The sequence below is a fragment of the Dreissena polymorpha genome, chromosome 8 (assembly GCF_020536995.1).
Source record: "Dreissena polymorpha isolate Duluth1 chromosome 8, UMN_Dpol_1.0, whole genome shotgun sequence".
Taxonomy (NCBI): Eukaryota; Metazoa; Mollusca; class Bivalvia; order Myida; family Dreissenidae; genus Dreissena; species Dreissena polymorpha.
The window spans coordinates 53820338-53839815 of record NC_068362.1 but is presented as its reverse complement, the minus strand read 5'-3'; the positions used below and the strand labels follow the sequence as shown (position 1 = coordinate 53839815).

Genomic DNA, 19478 nt, shown 5'->3' with positions numbered 1-19478 from the left:
ATGTATATTAGCATTTATAGATGACACTATCGGTACACAACAAAAGTGCCCGCATTGTTTTGTGACGTCAATTGTTTGATTGTTGGAAACGAGCGTTAATTTCGAATATGAAACTTTTGCCAGGCATGGCGAGATATTAGTGTATGTGTGTAATTGAATGTATCCGACCAGTTGAAGAAATACCAGTCGAATTTTTTTTTTTTATAAAGACACTGACATAATATTATCTTTATTCTACAATATATTTTTAAGTTGAGGCTATGAGAAAAATATAGTTTATGGTGTAAAAAGCAATAACCAAACGAGATGAAATTATCAGAATAAAACATTGCGTAGTGATATCAAACTTATTTGTGAGTGATCTTTCCCGGTTTCGCCACTTATCGGGCTAAAATTCACTTTTAATCATGATTCAAAAGGGTACCCACTCTACAACACAAATTGTTTTGTTCAAGCTGAGGTTCTCGTTTCACATAAATAAAAAACAAAAAACAAAAATGACTGCCATGTAATTCAGAGTGTGTTAATCACGTGACGATCAAGATGGGAGGTCCGTGCCGAAATGGGTTATTTTTGCAGTTGTATACCCTTTATTACTTTTGCGTAATATCAGTAAGAAAGTGATTAGCGTTTATTTCTTATTAATATTCGCTTTATTTGTCTACTTTACACTCTTCGAATTTTCTAAGCGGGATCTGTATTTTTGAGATTCCCCTAAGCAATTTCGTAGCGAGTTTAGTCGAAATATAGAGCGAATATTAATGCAAAATAAACGCTAGACACTATCTCATGGATATTGCTGAAAGGCGAGCGGTATTTAAACAATTAATTCTAGTTATATTGGGTATGAAACGACGAAAAATACCTGCCTCGGCATGGACGTCGCCATATTTATCGTCACGTTATTACCCCCTATGTAACTAACCAAGTGTCAATGTTCATTTTGATGCTACTAATGTTTATCTAGTCTATCGTAATCACTCAGTCTTTCTTGCGCCTTCAGTGTTTGAGTACACGAAGCGACGTTGTATGCGTCCTCGTGACCATGGTTACCAAGGTGGCTATACACGTTGATGGTGATCGGATCCGGTGCGTCAGAAAAAGTAACACCATCATATTCGTCGCCCATTACATCCGTGTTACCATAGACGTGTCGAAACCCATGTTCGCTGTTACTTTTAATTACTGTGTTATCCCCAGTAAACCCCTTGTTGTTTCCTTCTCTCGAATGTACATCAACTTTATTCGAGTTAATTTCTGTGTTTGCTGTTGCTTTTGTATAGAAATTAATGTCAGCAACTTCATTGTCAATACAATTTGTTCCATGCCGGATTCCGTCGGTTTGTCGCCGTCGACCCGGAACTGCGTACTCGTAACTTTCATGTATGTGCGCAGGTTTTCTGAGCGTCTCATTTCGGCTACTGGCGTCGTACAATACGTTCATACGAACTGACACTTGCGAATTGCCAGGTTTACGCTTATGTCTGAAAAAAATCGGTTATAAAGACAACATATGGTACAAGTTCGTCGCTGAATTTTCGCCTTTCGGAACTAAGTAAATAGTAAAGTATTATTACAAGGGCTGTTTGTAAAACATGCATGCCCCCCATACGGGCTCTCAGTTGTAGTGACAGCCATAGTGTGAATATGTTTTTTGTCACAGTGACATTGACCTTTGACGTAGTGACCTGAAAATAAAAAGAGGTCATCTTCGAGTCATGATCAATGTACCTATGAAGTTTCATGTTCCTAGCCATAAGCGTTCTTGAGTTATCATCGGGAAACCATTTTACTATTTCGGGTCACCGTGAACTTGACCTTTGACCTAGTGACCTGAAAATCAATAGGGGTTATCTGCCAGTCATGATCAATGTACCTATGAAGTTTCATGATCATAGGCATAAGCGTTCTTCAGTTATCATCCGGAAACCATTTTACTATTTCGGGTCACCGTGACCTTGACCTTTGACCTAGTGACCTGAAAATCAATAGGGGTCATCTGCCAGTCATTATCAATGTACCTATGAAGTTTCATGATCCTAGCCATAAGCGTTCTTGAGTTATCATCCGGAAACCATTTTACTATTTCGGGTCACCGTGACCTTGACCTTTGACCTAGTGACCTGAAAATCAATAGGGGTCATCTGCGAGTCATGATCAATCTACCTATCAAGTTTCATGATCCTAGGCATAAGCTTCTTGAGTAATCATCCGGAAACCATTTTACTATTTTGGGTCACCGTGACCTTGACCTTTGACCTTGTGACCTGAAAATCAATAGGGATCATCTGCGAGTCATGATCAATGTTCCTATGAAGTTTCATGATCCTAGGCATAAGCGTTCTTGAGTTATCATCCGGAAATCATTTTACTATTTCGGGTCACCGTGACCTTGACCTTTGACCTAGTTACCTGAAAATCCATAGGGGTCATCTGTGAGTCATGATCAATCTACCTATCAAGTTTCATGATCCTAGGCCTAAGCGTTCTTGAGTTATCGTCCGGAAACCATTTTACTATTTCGGGTCACCTTGACCTTGACCTTTGACCTAGTGACCTCATAATCAATAGGGGTCATCTGCGAGTCATGATTAATGTACCTATGAAGTTTCATGATCCTAAGCCAAAGCGTTCCTGAGTTATGATCCGGAAACCACCTGGTGGACGGACATACCGACCGACAGACAGACCGACAGACCGACCGACCGACCGACATGTGCAAAGCAATATACCCCCTCTTATTCGAAGGGGGGCATAAACATTCAGGTCATCTTTTATATAGAGAACGTAAAACATGCTACATATTTAACTTAACTATTTTGTATTTTATGGGTACATGTATGAGTAATAATGTATAGGAAAGTAATGGGAGATAATAATTCATTTTTTCTTCATTAGATTGTAACATTTAATTTTCGCAAACCTGATGTACGTACCTTCGTTTATAAACGCAAACGCTGACGGTTGTAAATATTACAATTACCACGATGCTTGCGCTTACACTTAAACCGATGCCAAGAGCGGTGCCTGCAAATTAAGGTATGCTAAAAATATAGTTAAATATAGTATCAGCCATGAGTAATTTTATCATCATACAGTAACGAAGTGAACATTATTTTCGAAAAACATTTTATTCATGTAAATTTCGACTACACTATTTAGGTTACGTAATTTCAATATTATTCGAGTTATATATTTTTCACGATTTTAAAGTTCCAGTTCAATATGGACTTGATCATATTTTTATGTATACTCTAACATTTGTTAGTTTGATCGAAATAAACATCAGATAAAACACTTATGTTTATTAATAAGGAAGAACTCTAAAAAGTGAACAACACAACGGGAACTGTTTTTATAACTGTGAACAAGTCCATTATTCTAAAATACTTACATTGACTCGGCTATCATTAATTTATTTGTTTGAAAATAAGTCAGAAAATAGCGAATTGTCATTCCATTTGATTTAAGAACCAGAACATAGTTATCTAGGAACTCAAAGAACTGTCCCGTAATCGTTCATAGTTCATGGACGACACACAGTTACTAGCAATGTTCAATACCCTTAAATTACCGGTGTGTAGCCTATCATTCGATATCTCGTCATGCGCGTATTGCCAAGATGACGAGATTTGCATTAACTACCATTTTCTCGTGTCACGCATGGGACAAGTCGGTCCCTCTCTATTATGTTGGTTTCTCTGCATAATGTAGGTTAATATATACAACACCGTGTACCAGTTTCTAGTCCAATTTAATGTCTAACATGCTTAATATTTTCGGTTATACAAATACAGTCTGATAGCTACATGATCGTATCTTTCTCGATCCGTACGCCTCCAAGTCTAAACGCTAACTGACTATTTCCCTCTAACATTTGCCCCGTGAAACTCAGTTATGAATCCCATTGGTCAGTGTTTTATACGTGCTTGTTGCTGATTGGTTAAATTAAAACCTAGGACTGGGTATGTACACGCTAATCAGCATTGTGATACAAATAAATAATGCAAATACAGCCTAAGGCTTGTGTCAACAGCATCGTTCCCCCTTTGTTGTTAAACATACACCAGATCCAAATATTTAATCTTTTGACCGTCATGCATACTCGCCACTGAAATACGTGTCAATATTTCGTACATAAAGAAAACCCAAATATTTCACCTACAATTTCTAACCATAATGTGACACAACGTCATTGTATTTAACATGTTTTCAGATCAGATTTATAGGGAGAGCTTCAGACAACTGAACTTCACCACAAACATTCTTGATATCTACGATAACAATAGTAAAAATAAATCCCCTATTTCAATAACAACCATTGCAATTTAAGTTTGGCCAATTTGGAGACCTTCCCGTCGACAATACAGATCTAACAATTTATAAATTCGAAGCTAGAAAGCATTCAGTTTAAATGTATGATGACTGAGCAATAAACATTGTACAACGTGTATCAGTGCGCTAGCGTGTTAAACGACGTGTACGTTTCCATTTGCACTTGGTACCTTATGAACTGGAGGCATGGTTATTACCTATAGAATCTGTCGATTGAGTCTCGTTTATTGAGGAAGTCTCATTTATTAAATAAGTTGGTCCGCATCCTGAAAATGAAGTACTTCATTAAAGAACATGTTCCGGATCGGTAAACGTCATTTAGAACACTGATATTGACGAATTAATATAGAAAAAATGTTAATGCATTATAAACGTTTCTCATTCATAGTCTCAGAACACGCCTCATAGGATAAACATCACTTCGATGATTTGAAATGTTTTGCATGGCACTAGTGGAATTCGTAAACGTTTTACAAGAAATTATTCAACAGTGTTATTTTTGCAAAGATTTTAATGAAATATATCGTACTCCTATTAATATAAGTAAAATAAGTAAAATATAAAGTTTGCATTTTAATTTTCGTTAAGTGCAGAAGTACCTGAAAGATCTCTTCCGGTGTAATTGTCTGAAATGTAGGGACAAATATATTAATATATACCTATAATGGCTTTTGGTCCACTATGTAAATAGACATTACAAATAAATGGCACAATCTTGTAAATAAGTAGTCGAATTCGTATGTATGCAAATAATGTAAACAAAAGTGTTATAAACAGAATATGAAAGCTAAATTAATTAAAAATGATCTTCTTAGGCTTAACAGTACGACAAACGTGTAGAAATTATACAATAACATATATCATCTAGGAATAACTGATTTCGTGTTGGAATACTGTGAGAGTTCTTTAAGATTTTGTTTGATACTATTAACTACGTATTGGCAAATACTGAACTTTCTTTTCTGTTTTCCCAAAGATAATGCATCGTGTTTGTATATGTTATGCATAATTCCAGTTAAAAATATTAAGGTTCTAACCAACTTCACAAAGAGAATACTGCGAAGTGACACAGTCACTGACAAACGTAAAACTCCCATTGACGCCCACAACTCCACAACGGTCAAGTCTTTGTACGCTTCCACCTTTAAAAACATTCTCAGCCAACACTTTTAACTCACTACGCACTAACATAAAAGTAAATGCATTTGTGAAATGTATATAGGTCTATGTAAGAAGTGAATATTCGGTATAAAGACTTGACTTCTCAGAATTTATGGATAGACACACATAGTTATATACACGTATCTCCTATCTAAAGAGTATAATATGGTTATATTGTGTGATAAAGTGTCAATTAAACGAACATGTACTTCAACATTTATACGTATGACATTTAAATTCGAACCAACGATATCAGAAACAATTTCAATAATTCTATGCAATAACAAATAACAATTGTAACTGAGCATCCACTTGCTCCAATTGTTTATATTCTTGAGTTATATAAAGTTGATTGTCTTTCGTAACCTTATCTTAATATCATGCAGACCTCGTGTTGTAATGCAGGACACTTGTTGATTATCAATTAAGTTCTAAAGTACCTGTATATATGCTATCTTGGTAGCCAAATGCAGTTCTGAGCCAGTAATCACCAACAGGCAGTTGTTCTGGTGGTTTTAAGTACGTTTTGTTACATTTGGACGCTTCTTGCCAGGTTCCATTCTTTACACACGATTCTAGTTTTAATGATGTTTGTTTATTTCAAATGTATTTTATTTTACAATGCATGGGTGTTTTGCTATTATTTTAAGTTGCACACATAATTTACATATAGTTGAAAAGTCGTATTGATACACTTAAGTACTTATATACTGCCTCATTTTTATCACTATTTGGTTATGGTTAATACTTTTTACGTAACTATCCTTTAATTTCTGAACACTTTCCTTGAATCGCCGTTAAAGGGATTCGTTTAAAAAATGTGTATGTTTTTACATGTCATCAAAATAATTTTCCTACAAAACTGTATTCTTTAAAACACTTTAAATAATTATAATAACAAGGATTATGTAATAAAAGATATGAATTGTCGGGGCACGAATCTGGAACCTATTGAAGCAAAAGCTTTCTCGCTACCATTAGACCACGAATGCTTTTGATATTGGACTATATGTTTAACACGTTTCATACAAAGGAGTTATTTGCTTGTTTAATTATAATTCATAATTCTATTTAGAATCTTTGTGGGTTTGTTTTTTTTTTTGTTTGATTATGCCAAACTGTTAACAAGTCCCTTTAATTCCATTTTTACAAAAGTGTGTTCGTCAAAATAGGACCATGTAACAGAACTTACTTTTATCATTAATGAAAAATGTATTTACTTAATGTGCTACAGGAAGACATGACTGTTGCAATTTATAAAAACATTCATCAAGTAAAAGTATACCAACAATTTAAGCTATGCATGCCCTAAACACAGAGACAACCATAAACATCTAAGTTGAACGATAAATAAGAAAAGAATACGTCAATAGTTGTAAAGGGTTGTCATACCTATCATGGTGTTGTCGCAACAAATGTAATTTCTTATTTCTGAACAATTTCCTAACTTTGCCTGACTGATCTGATTTTCTGTTCCCATCGTTCGGTATCCACACTTGACAGGAGAATCTGAAAACACGTATTGTAAGAAAGTATTACATGCATTTAAACTGTGATTTTGACCAATGGGAGAGACAAAAATATGTAATATTTAAACTAGAATAATATTTATTTTCAGCTTCTATAAAAGAACCATTTGTAAACCAATACAACTTACCTGTAGTCTCGAACCTTAAAACATAGTTGGCAGTCCAAAACGATCCGTTCAACTGAAGTCCGGCCTGCGACCAGAATGTGCTTACACCTACTGGAGTGCCACTTAGATTGAGGCAGTGGTGCATAGCAGACGTCCAGCTCTTCGGTTGGAAATTACACATAATACGAGCTGTAAAAGTTCATTGCTTGTTAGTAGTTAAATGAGAAAAGCTCCACAGCGACCGTTAAAAACGGAAACATGTTAATCAAATAACGAGTTTAAGCAACGTTTAATGTTCACAATTTAAATAAAGTTTGAACGTTAAACAATTTATGAAAACAGATAAAAAAAAATGAAATATTGCTTTTCTGAGTTTACCCGTATAATCGGAGCACCAAAGTCATTTTAAAGAAACTATGAAAAAAGGCCATTTTCCAATTGAAAGAACACCTTCAACATATCAGTGTTTGCAATAAAACGTTACGGTCATTTCATAGGACTGATCTCACTAATTAAAAACGCATTTGTAAATATTTTCAAGTTATAACTCATGACTAAAAAACTTACCTCTAACAACAACATAAACCACAGTAACAAATAAACAGAGAATCCGTAAGTCCATTATGCTTTTGTCACTCCGAATGTAGATTGATACAAGTTAAAAACGTTCAAGGTGAGATATAAAATAAAGAGGAAGTTTAAAACACTGTCATGTATGCATTTAGGCCAGAGCTTATCAGTATATTGATATGAGTTATGGGTCATCGGTTGGTGGGAAAAGAGAGCGGCAAACTCAATTATTTGCATTATCGTTGTCCGTTTATCATGCTATTGATGGCAATAAAAAGTGTTTCGTGTTCAAAACGCTGTCTTCAAGAGTCAGACAATATATATATATATATATATATTGATTAATCAATACGATAATTCGTCAAAGCGCAATTATTTTGCGCTTAGTGTACTTATCTAAAGGGTTCAGCATTTGCCTTCACGGAAAATATCTTTAAACTACATTTTAATGTATTTTAACGACACCAATAAAAAAGATTTCACGCCGTGATCAAATAACGGGACATATCTATTGACAACAAACAGCCGTTAACAACGAGCGCAAGCTCTTTTGTGAGATGCATTAATAAACGAGCACATGATGATTCCTTTTGGGCGTTTAGGACGGGAAGTTCTTAAAATACACGGAGAAATTTTACTACATTAGTTTTTATATGTTTTGTAACGATTACGCATTCGTTTCAAATTAATGTATCATGATAATATTATCCCATGACTTAAATTTGAAAGATTCTCGTTGCCTTGTTTATAATCTTAATTTTTTATTTTTTAACTTGTATTCTCAAATCCAAATCCAGACCATATACACGTTCATATCAAGGCAATATGGTAATAATTAATAATTTATGGAAGCAACTCCTAGAACTCAGCAACTGAGAGAAATCAGATTGTATGACGTACTACCAATAATATGTACAATTGTCATACACAAAAATCAAATAACTGAATACCCCACATTCTCAAAATGAATAAATAACAACAATTGTATGTATACACTATGATATTTCACGATACAATAATATAAGGTTTTAGTAACTCCTTTTCTCATCCATTATTGTATGAATGTATTTAAAATGTTCATGTTCAATAATGTTTAAACCAATTCACGATACAAATGTTACTTCCGTTTGAAACGATGAGTTTTATCCTCAAATCCAAATGCTTAAATCACTTAAAAACAAGTCAACGAATCTTAATTAGGCTTACATATGTTATTTGTTTATTTTAACATCTCTAAAAATCCAGGGGGAAAGCCTGATTCCACACTAAAAATAAACGAATTACTAAATACCCCACGTTCTTAAAATAGTTCATTTACTACAATTTAATTTATACAGTATGATAATTCACTATACAAATGATACTTCTGCTTGAAACGATAAGTCTTGTCCTTAATTCAAATGATTAATTCACTAAAACCACAAAACAACGAATCTAAATTGTGCTAAAATATATTATTTGTTTCATCTAACATCTCCAAAGAAAATGAGAATAGGTCGCGTTTTTTTCGTTAACCTGTTTTATTCATAATAATATACTAAAGCTATTACCTGTTAAATGAAAGATTCAAAGACATAACTCTTTAAGAGCTCTTTGCGAAACATGATTCTAAATAATTGTGTAGACTTTTCCGAGTATAGTTCATTCTGATCGAATTAAGGAAAAGAGCGAAATATAAATCTGAAACAAACACATTTAAAGTATGTGGTCGGCATCCAAAATAAGAGGCAGTCCGGGTACTGTAAACAAAAAAGTGTGTACTTTATGCCTATGTTGCTGGTAGGGTGCAGTTTAAACATCAAGCAATATTGCAAAATGATATTTACGCACGTTGTTCAAACTTCGTTGTATCAATAAAGATAGGAATTGACACAATTACCATATATACTGTATGCACTACTGTATAAACCCTTTCTGATTTTTCTATTACGGAACATGTTAGCCCTATAAGTGCTTTGATATACTTCCCTATGTAAGTTACTTACATCAACAGCAATATACATGTATTGCCTTTTGTTAATACATGTAAGTTAATGTTTCTAATTATTATGATTACGGTAATGTACCGGAATAAGGATCAAGAACAGATTCAAACGCCCGTTTACTGAAACGCCTCAAGATTTTCAGCGTTTAATTTTCCTGTCTTACAAAGATATGTCAAAACGTATCCGTCTCAAATTATACATTTGACCATTTAAGCAGTCAACTAACAAATGTAAGTCCTGAACAAAATAAAACATTGAAACCGTTAGATGAAACACGTCACTTAATAATAGCGTAAATGCGCATTGGTGCGTTGTCTTAACGCCAGCTCCATCGCATTGGCTTAATCTGTTTTGGAAGAATTAAATATTACCTATTAGATCGACGAGAATCCACTTTGTTTGAGAATGCAGCAATTTGTTTGTGTTAAAAGCAGTTTTTTGATGTCGTTAGCGATTTTATTGGATTGGCATTTGCTCGTCACACATGCAACAACATCGATTTTTTTAACTCCACCATGCCACAACTTACAAAGGTCCTCACGTCTACGAATGGGTTATGGTGGTATGTTTCTGTACGTCTTAGGTGAATTTATCTTCGCTAAATCGCAATACATTGCTCGACTGTTAAATTAATGCAAAATATGTTTAAAAAAACATAAACAACATAATCTCCCTGTAGAATTATCCGTGTTATTAACACAATTCCGTTCCTTAGCGCCAACTCGGATAAGGCATCGACTCGTTTTTAAATGCATCTCAAAAAACAGGTGACGCCCTTGATTTACCGCCGTGCTACAGCTGTACGTCATTTGACGTTGCAAAATATTGACATTATTATTTTATATGTAGTGTTAAAAGACGTAAACGTTACTGAAGAGACATATTTTCGTCATATTGATAGAGACACAATTCTAAAACATTAATAAACGGAGTCTGATCATAATAAGTGTCAATGTACTTCATCAAACACTCGTAAGAAAAGCACGTAACAATAAAAGCTTGTTGAAATAATGATACTTTGTATTATTATATATGTCTGACAATACTTAACTACGAATAAATATGTCATGGCCTTATACTATAAACATTTGATAAGTTCTGGTGAAGGTCAAGTGAGTTTATCGCATTTGTACACAAACAATCATGTAGTTTTAGATAACTTGTTTTTCAAGCAATCCCTAGTTGATTAAACGAAATCCATAGACGTTCATGTATCATGAAATACAATAGAATACCTACTACACAAATTCGTGGTGTTGTTAACTCGTTGGAAAGTTTAGGGCGATAGCATATTTTCGACGCCTTGTACGTATTCCCGTCTTTCCAGCTGTCACATTTAATTTTCCATAGTTTTTGTCAACTACACAAATTATGTCAAGAAATAAAGGAATACTTATAGAAATCTTTATAATCAAGCTTGACGCACTGCATAAGAATGAGAGTATATCATGTCCGGAGTATTTTTCATTTGGGCAGGAACTGATGACTCCTCCTCTGAAGCTTCTTACCAAGCGAAGTTATGCACTGAGGCATAAAAAGGGACTTCTTAACGTTTTTTCTGAGTTATGAGGGTTGGCAGATTTTTTAAACTGGAAACTGCGCTCATAAAGCCACAACTGACCAAAATGCCGTCAAAAAACAATCGTCATTGCTTCATTACCCAGATATGTGCACTGAACAGTGATATTCTGCTTCAATCATGTTTCTTTCGAATTTTAGGATTTGCAAATTGCGAAAAAGGTACATACTTTGTCAAGTCTATTGTATGTGATGTCACAACAACATGAAAATAATGATCATTGTAAAACGAAGGGAAGGTAAAAATTTTATTACACAGATTATAAGTACACCAACAGATCAAACAATACTGCAAATGGTTATTTTAGTAAAAATCCGTCATATAACATTATTATTCAATATTTGTACAATAGAAAGTTATCCAGATATTTTCTCATCATGTAATTTAATAACTTAACTAGCTTAGCATTTTATTAGTATTTTGGCGCCGATGCTACACTTTCATAGGCATGCTCCTTTTCTCCATCAGTTCTTATTTTATCGTAAATGTCAACCTTGGAGGCAGCATATGCCGATTCTTCGCTGTTGCTTATTTCGTCATAGACATGAATATCACCACACTCCGTGCTTCCACACTCTTGTCTGCTGCGTACACAATCAGCATTTCTTTTCCTACAAAAAGTAGATGCTAATGTTTATAATATCAATGCTAGCGGATAAAAATCGCTTAACGAAAATCATTTATTGTTCTTATTAACGGTCCTTGTTTCGTGTGGCGAATGTTCAGCGGTCTAAATACATGTATAACATACATGTTATTGTTTGTGGTGACTTTAATTCAAGATTGGTAATGAACCTGATTATGTCGAAAAGTATGATTTACAACGTTTCGATTACTACCAGATGATTATGTGTCAGATATAATTTAACCAAGGATAAGTCAAGATAAAAATGTAAACGAGCATGGTAAATGTTTACTTAATTTTTGTAAAATGCCTGTTTTAAAAGTGTTAAATGGTAGAGCAGGGATAGATAGTCAAATAGGAAACTTAACTTGCGTAACGTGAAGAGAATCGAGTATTATTGATCTGGTTATGTGTACGCCGTTGTTATTTTCCTTCATTTATCAGTTCGAAGTACTTGATCCAAATATATTATCTGACAACCGTGTAGTTCAATTTCACATAATTTATGTGAAAAATGATTTTTGTTTTAAAGACAGGGTTATAAATGAGCGCTATAAAGTCGAGCACGTATTCAAACTGGATATTGATATACTATCTTTCAATAATGCAGGAACTATTCAATCTTTGAATTATTTATGTAAAGATATCGATCTTACAAATAGTTCGGTTTCATTAGATAATTATTTAAAACTTGCCTGTTCTAAAATTGATGATATGCGTTCACCTTTATTCAAGAAGACCATAAACACTCAAGAGGTAAACATCGAACACATAATATTCGATGGTTTAATAACGAATCTCAAAGGGCAAATCTGTATTCTATAGTATCTTGAACATATATAGAACGGACATGCCGGATGGAAATAGAAATTCGATGGTTGATATTCGATTATCAAATGTAAAAATATTGGAATTTATTAAAGTGATCTTTACATCCATGCAAGCCAGATAAATTAAAGAGTTTTTCGATACTTTAAATCCATTAATTCATACCAGATACAAATATTTATCAGCTAGATGAAGACATTGTGTATTTTAATGAAATAGATCTTAAGGAGGAATTACAGGTAATGTTTGATGATATAAATATTGAAATATCACTAGACGAAATTAAAAATGCCTGTACATTTTTAAAAAATGGAAAACCTGCTGGTCCCGATAACGTTTTAAATGAGTTTCTGAGACAAGGTGATACAAATGAACACTTTCTTATTATTATTATATATTATATAGATTATTTTCCAGAGACTTGGGGCTAAGGATTTTTTGTTCCGCTGTATTAGATGGGGTTTTTAGACGACCCGAGCAATGATAGAAGAATAGCACTGTTAAGTACTATATGAAAATTATTAGGACCATAATTAATAGTCGATTGAACATAAGGTCGGGGGGGGGATGATTTGTAAATAGAAGCTCAAGCCGGATACCGAAAAGGTATGGGAACTGTTGATAATTATTTTGTACTGTATGCTCTCATTACGCATGTTTTGAATAAAAATAAAAAAAACTGTACACCGCATTAGTCGACTTTACGAAGGCATTTGACTTTATAATAAGATATGTCAAATGGTATAAATTGATAAAATTAGGGGAATGAGGTAAAATTGTAAATATGGTAAGATCGATGTACAATGTTGCTCAATCGAAAATTAAATTAAATAATAAAATCAGTAATGATTCGTTTACATGCTATCTGGTAGTAAGACAATTATGTTTCTTTATCGCCATTTTTGTTTTCGATGTATTTAATTGATATTTGGGAACAATTCATGCTAAATGAGTTTGAAAGATTTAATCTTGATATGTTAAAAGTGTTATTGTTATAGGCTGATGATACTATAATATTTCGGAATCCACAGCTTGACTGAAAAACGGGTCTGATTTATTATAGCACTATTGTACTCAACGTAAGCTATGTGTTAATGTGAATAAAACAAAAATACTGATTTTTAAAAAGGTTGGACAGAATAGACTTAATTTAAATTTTTATTACATTGAAGAAATAGTGAATAGTTGTACATACCTAGGTATAGTATTGTATTATAGTATACCAATAGGAGTTCTTATTCATTAACATATGACGCACGTTCAGGACAGGCTCTTAACAATATACAAGCTTAAATCGAATTTAGTTAATTACAAAGATATATCAGTTAATCATAGACTCGAGCTTTTTTTATTAACCTATTGAACAAATTCTACGCTATAGTTGTGAAGTATGGGGGTTAAATAATAGTGCTAGATTGAAAACAATACACATACGATATTGTAAATAAGTGTTAGGTGTTATGATGCAAACTCAAAATAATTTCCTTTATGGAGAACGTGTACGTGTACCATTTATAAATAAAGGTATCGCTTTTTAAAGTACTGGTTTAAAATAATATTATCTCATGATGTGAAGTGAATAGAAATCGTTTATGAAATGTTATAACATGATCATGATATATGCCCCAGAAAAAAAGGTTAATATCTGATAGGTTTGTGCAAACCTGGTCAAGTGAAATGCAGACCCGACCAGAAGTAGAAGTCATATCCTTTATAGTCCCTTTAAGTTCCAAGCATATTTAGATGTAGTAAATTTATCAAAATTTAGAATTTAAAATTGCCTTAACTCGTTTCAGAGTATCTACCCACAAACTTGAAGCGGAGGCAGGGAGATGGCAATAGCCTGAAAAGATACCGTTTCAAAACAGAAAAAGCAAACACGGTTACGTTCTTGGGGACGAATTTCAATTTTTACTTGAAAGCCATATGTTTAATTATTTTCGAAAGCGTTATATAAATAAATATTATTGGAGGAAAAAAAACATGATATTGTGTATAAACCTGTTACAGACTGACAATGAAAAAACTACGAAATCTTTCCATTTGTGTTTAAAGCTTTTAAATTATGATTATATTATCACTAGTTTCTCTCTATATATATTCATATATTTATCTTCTTAATACAAAACATGTTTTTTAAACATATAAAACAATATAAAGGGTATACAAATGTGTTGTAATATTGCAACTTTCTAAAAAGATTTTGATCTTGGCGGTGTTATGAATTGTGTACGACATTGACCATCTGTGAAAATATTGTGTTGTAATATGTGAATACTCGTGGGCTTAAAGCCTAATGTTTGTTGAAATAAACTCTAACTAAAGTTTTCTTGAAAGTTTATTGAAATGTTCTGTGCCTAATTATTTACATATGTAAATTATGGGGAATACTAATTACTGTTTCCTTTATTATAATTTATCATTTCACAATACAATATGGATTTACCTTCTTTTATAAACGCAGACGCCGACGATGGTAACTATTACAATGACCACGATGCTAAGGCTTACACCTAAACCGATGCCAAGAGTTGAGTCTGCAAATGTATCATTAAGGAATGCAAACAATATATGTAAATATATTATCGACCATGAGCCAGTTCATACCATACATGTATGTATAAGCATAGTTCACTAATTGAGTAGTTGCAATTCAATTTCAAAGAAAAATGTAATAAATTAAACTAATGAAATGAGTATCAGATCCTTTAATCTTATGGTTTGTAGATACAGAAACGCCTGTTTTCAAATTTTTAGAAAACATATGCTGATACATTCTACATTTACAAATTGTTTACTAAATTCAAACGTGTTTAGACGTTGACGACGTGTTTTCTTGCCAATGGTAAGTCACAGACATTGAACAAATAGAAAAAACAATAACGTGCGTTTAAGGGGATGGTTTGTTGCACATGATAAACAAAATATAATATATGTGATAATGACACAATAAGAAAGATTTAAGTTTAACAAAAAAAGAAGGACGTTTTATTGAAGCTTACTTTGTAGAAGAACAATATAGGGTAAATATCTAACGTTATAATACATAAGTCTCCTTTTGAAATCTTGACCCATATTTTTTCGTTTGATGCGATACAAGCTTAACCGATCCTTAACCTTCCGGTGGATAAAAGTAAACATGAACATAATTATATCAAATAAAAAACCTATATAATACAATTTTAAATATATGATGAGTAGTATTTACATGGTATAAGTAGTATAAGTGAGGTAATAATTCAACGTGAACGTTTTTTACAACGTTGCTGCTGTTATTTTACCGGAGGAAGTGGAAGCATGGTTACGAACAATAGATTTTGTCAATATTTTATCGTTGATTGACATGATCGTTGCTGTTAATGTTTCTGCCTTTTGTGAAACAATCGTTGATAGGTTATTTGAGGAAGGCCGATTTGTTGTAATAGTTGATCCACAAGCTGAAAAAATAAAGAACGTCACCAACGAATTGGTTACAAAACAGTAAACTGCCATTAAACACTAATTTATTTGATAAACCTTACTTTGGTGCAGATCTTTGACATTTGAAAAAAATGTGCATGTGACTTGTGGAATACTTAAATGTTTTACTAGAAATAATGCAAATGGTTCTGTAATTTGTGTCGATAATTGTACCAAATGTATGTTGTTTATGTTTATGTTATGGACATTAACATAGGAAAAAACATTAAAATGTGCATCTTTTACTTTATTTAAGTGAAAAGGTACCTGACAGATCAGTTCCGGTGTAATTCTCTAAAATTAAAGAACGGCGTATATATGTATTTATACCTATGCTTGCTATTATTCCAGCATGTGGACATAAATAAAACTGTAAACTGTATATACGTACAGATAAATGACACAATCTTGTAAATATATTAATGAGTTTATATTTCTGCAAAGAATATAATGAAAGTTTTATAGTCATAAATATATATATATATTTTAATTTCTTATGATTTAATAACACCAAACGTCTACGGACTGTACAATCACATATATAATCGAGACATGACTGACATGATGTTGGCATACTTTGAGAGTTCTTTGTTACATATTGTTTGATAATATTAATAGTGTATTTACAACTACTGAAAGTTTGTATTTACTCGAAAATAAATAATCTTATATGTATATTTTCTGCATTTTACAATTATTTAAATGTAAGGCCCTCACCGACTTCACAAAACGAACACTTCGAAGTTTCACAGTCATTAACAAATGTGAAGTTTCCAGCGACGTCCAACATTCCACATCGGTAAAGATTTTGCAGCCTGCCACCTTTAAATGCATCAAAGATTCGAGCGAAAGCTTTTATTTGAATGTAATTTGACCCATTTTACATAATTCGAAATTGCAAAAGTTAACGTATATTCATATTTAAATTGCACATGTCGGTATGAACTTTACGTCTCACGATTTACTGATAGACTCATAGAGTTGTATACTCCTTCATTACGAGTGTTTTATAATAATAATAAATAATAAATGTACAATACAAGATGTGCAAGCTTGTCGTATGCATTAGAACAAAAACATGTCAGAAATTGTTACGGCTCTATGTAATAATATACACACATATACCTGAGCGGGGATCTACTTGTTTTATTTGTTAATGTTCGTGAATTATTAATATCTTATTTTCTACCATAGTCTTATCTGTAAATCTTGCATAACATGTGCTTGATTGCAATAGCTTTTATCGAACAAATTCATAGTACCTGTAAATACGTAATTCTTGTAGCCAAATGCAGTTCTAGTCCGAATAATCACCAATGGGAAGTTGTACTGGTATTGTTGAATATGTTTCGTTACATTTGGACGCTTCTTGCCAGGTTCCCATTCTTTACACACGATTCTGATATTAATTATGTGTTAATTTTAATATGATTTTGCAAAGCATTAATGTTTCACCATTTTAAGTGGCGCATTAGCTTTACATATGATTTAATTGGTTTAAACTTATTTATTACAACATAGTAACATATTCACAAGTTACATGACATTGACATAGGATTGGGCTGAAAGGCGAACCTTATTGGAGCCCTCTCCCGATTTAATTTTCCCCCACTATTTAGGGTTACGGTAAATACTATTTACGCAACGATTTATTAGTTTCTTAACAGTTTTTGTGTTTCGCTGTGAAATAGACTTGTTATAATAATAAAAATTACAAAGAAAATGTAATAGAAAATATGCCTAGCCTGGGACTCGAAACAGAGACCTCTAGAAGCAAACAGTGGCTCGCTACCTCTACATCACCTAGGCTTTTGAATGTAATCGGTAGTTTAACGATATGACGTTAATACACACATTTTGGTAAACATATCGATAAAAGCTATGCAGTTTAATATTTTTTCGATATCGCTGGCTGATAATTGATATAAACTAACGAATTTGTATCACGTATGTAGTTAGGAGTGTTAGTGCTTGTTTGAGTATGATTCATACATTCTTTTTTGAATCAATGACATTTTTTTACTTCAAATGTCATTTTGAGAAACTGTGAACAATTCTCCTCAATTACATTATATCATACAAAAGTATGTTTTGTCACACTCATTCTACAATGTAGAACTTACTTTTCAATAGTTATAGTTCACAATGCAATACATGTGTTATTGTAACAAATTAGTCACTAAATTAATCGAAACTAGAATTATGTGATGAAATATACAAACAATTTAACTTGTGCATGTCCCAAAACACGCCAAACAAAACAATAGCCCTCGAAATTGCAAGTTAAATGTGAAAAGAACACTTCAGCAGTTGCAAATAATTGTCATACTTATTATGGTGTTGTCGCAACAAATGTAATTCCTTATTTCTGAACAATTTCCAAACTTTGTCTGACTGATCTGATTGCCTGTTACCAACGTTCGGTATTCACAATCGATAGGAAAATCTGAAAACACGTATTGCTATATGCATTTGCAATTCATTTAAAATAAGGACTTCGACAAATATAAATTTTTAAAATATGTAATATTCAAAAGAAAACAATATTCATTTAAGCTTGTATTTAAAAAAAAAACGTTTGAAAACCAATTCATCTGACCTAGAGTCTTTATCTTGGAAACATAGTCTGCAGTCCAAAACGATGCATTCAACTGTAGTCCGGCAAGCGACCACACTTTGCTTTTATCTACTGATGTGCCAATTAGATTGAGGCAGTGCTGTATAGCTGACGACCAATTCTTCGGTTGAAAATTACACATAATACGAGCTGTAAAAGTATAGTTCCATGACAACATCTCCACAGCGACAATTAAAAACCAAAATGTTTACCAAATTATAATTGAATTCAATGTTTAAAGTTTATATTTGAAATCCAATTTGAACTTAAACAAAATATGGAAATTAATAGCAGTATTTCATATTGACCTTCTGCCTTTACCAGTAGGACCGGAGCATTAATGAAATATTAAAGTAACTCTGAAAAGTAAACCGAGCGGGAAGTCACGGGTTCGATCACCACTGTGGAAGCGTTCTTTAGATCTCCCCCATTGACACCAACAACTGGATCTAGTCACAGAAAACGGACTCGAGAGCGATTTAAATAAGCATTAGGCTTTCAGTGCAATCGAGCTAAAAAAATACATAGGTTTAAGTAAAAGTACACATTCAATCCTTCATCTTGTTCGCGAAATAATCATTAGCCTTTCTACTTCGAATCTGATTGATTTAACAAAACGGTATTGTAATTTCAATACACATCTTCCACCTATAACAATAACTAATTGTTAATATTATGAAGTA

The 19478-nt window shown here is 33.0% G+C and overlaps 2 protein-coding genes across 5 annotated transcripts; both read right to left on the bottom strand.

Annotated features, from left to right (window-relative positions):
* Positions 1-216: 216 nt before the first annotated feature.
* LOC127842590 (uncharacterized) lies at positions 217-7861 on the bottom strand. Of its 4 annotated transcripts, XM_052372163.1 has the most exons (9): positions 7700-7861; positions 7154-7321; positions 6889-7005; positions 5937-6071; positions 5373-5477; positions 4935-4961; positions 4533-4601; positions 2937-3027; positions 217-1484 (listed from the first exon to the last, which is right to left on the bottom strand). In XM_052372163.1, the coding sequence occupies exons 1-9, from the start codon at positions 7752-7754 to the stop codon at positions 953-955; spliced, it is 1299 nt and encodes a 432-aa protein (XP_052228123.1). In that variant the 5' UTR covers positions 7755-7861; the 3' UTR covers positions 217-952. The 4 variants fall into 4 exon arrangements, with proteins under 4 accessions (XP_052228123.1, XP_052228125.1, XP_052228124.1 ...); XM_052372165.1 differs by lacking the exon at positions 5937-6071; XM_052372164.1 differs by lacking the exon at positions 5373-5477 and having other exon boundaries at positions 7700-7860.
* A 3639-nt stretch (positions 7862-11500) lies between these two features.
* On the bottom strand, positions 11501-18515 carry LOC127842596 (uncharacterized). Its single transcript, XM_052372189.1, has 7 exons — positions 18508-18515; positions 17441-17577; positions 16896-17000; positions 16446-16472; positions 16001-16156; positions 15166-15256; positions 11501-11877 (listed from the first exon to the last, which is right to left on the bottom strand). The coding sequence occupies exons 3-7, from the start codon at positions 16966-16968 to the stop codon at positions 11679-11681; spliced, it is 546 nt and encodes a 181-aa protein (XP_052228149.1). The 5' UTR covers positions 16969-17000; positions 17441-17577; positions 18508-18515; the 3' UTR covers positions 11501-11678.
* Between the last annotated feature and the right edge of the window lie 963 nt (positions 18516-19478).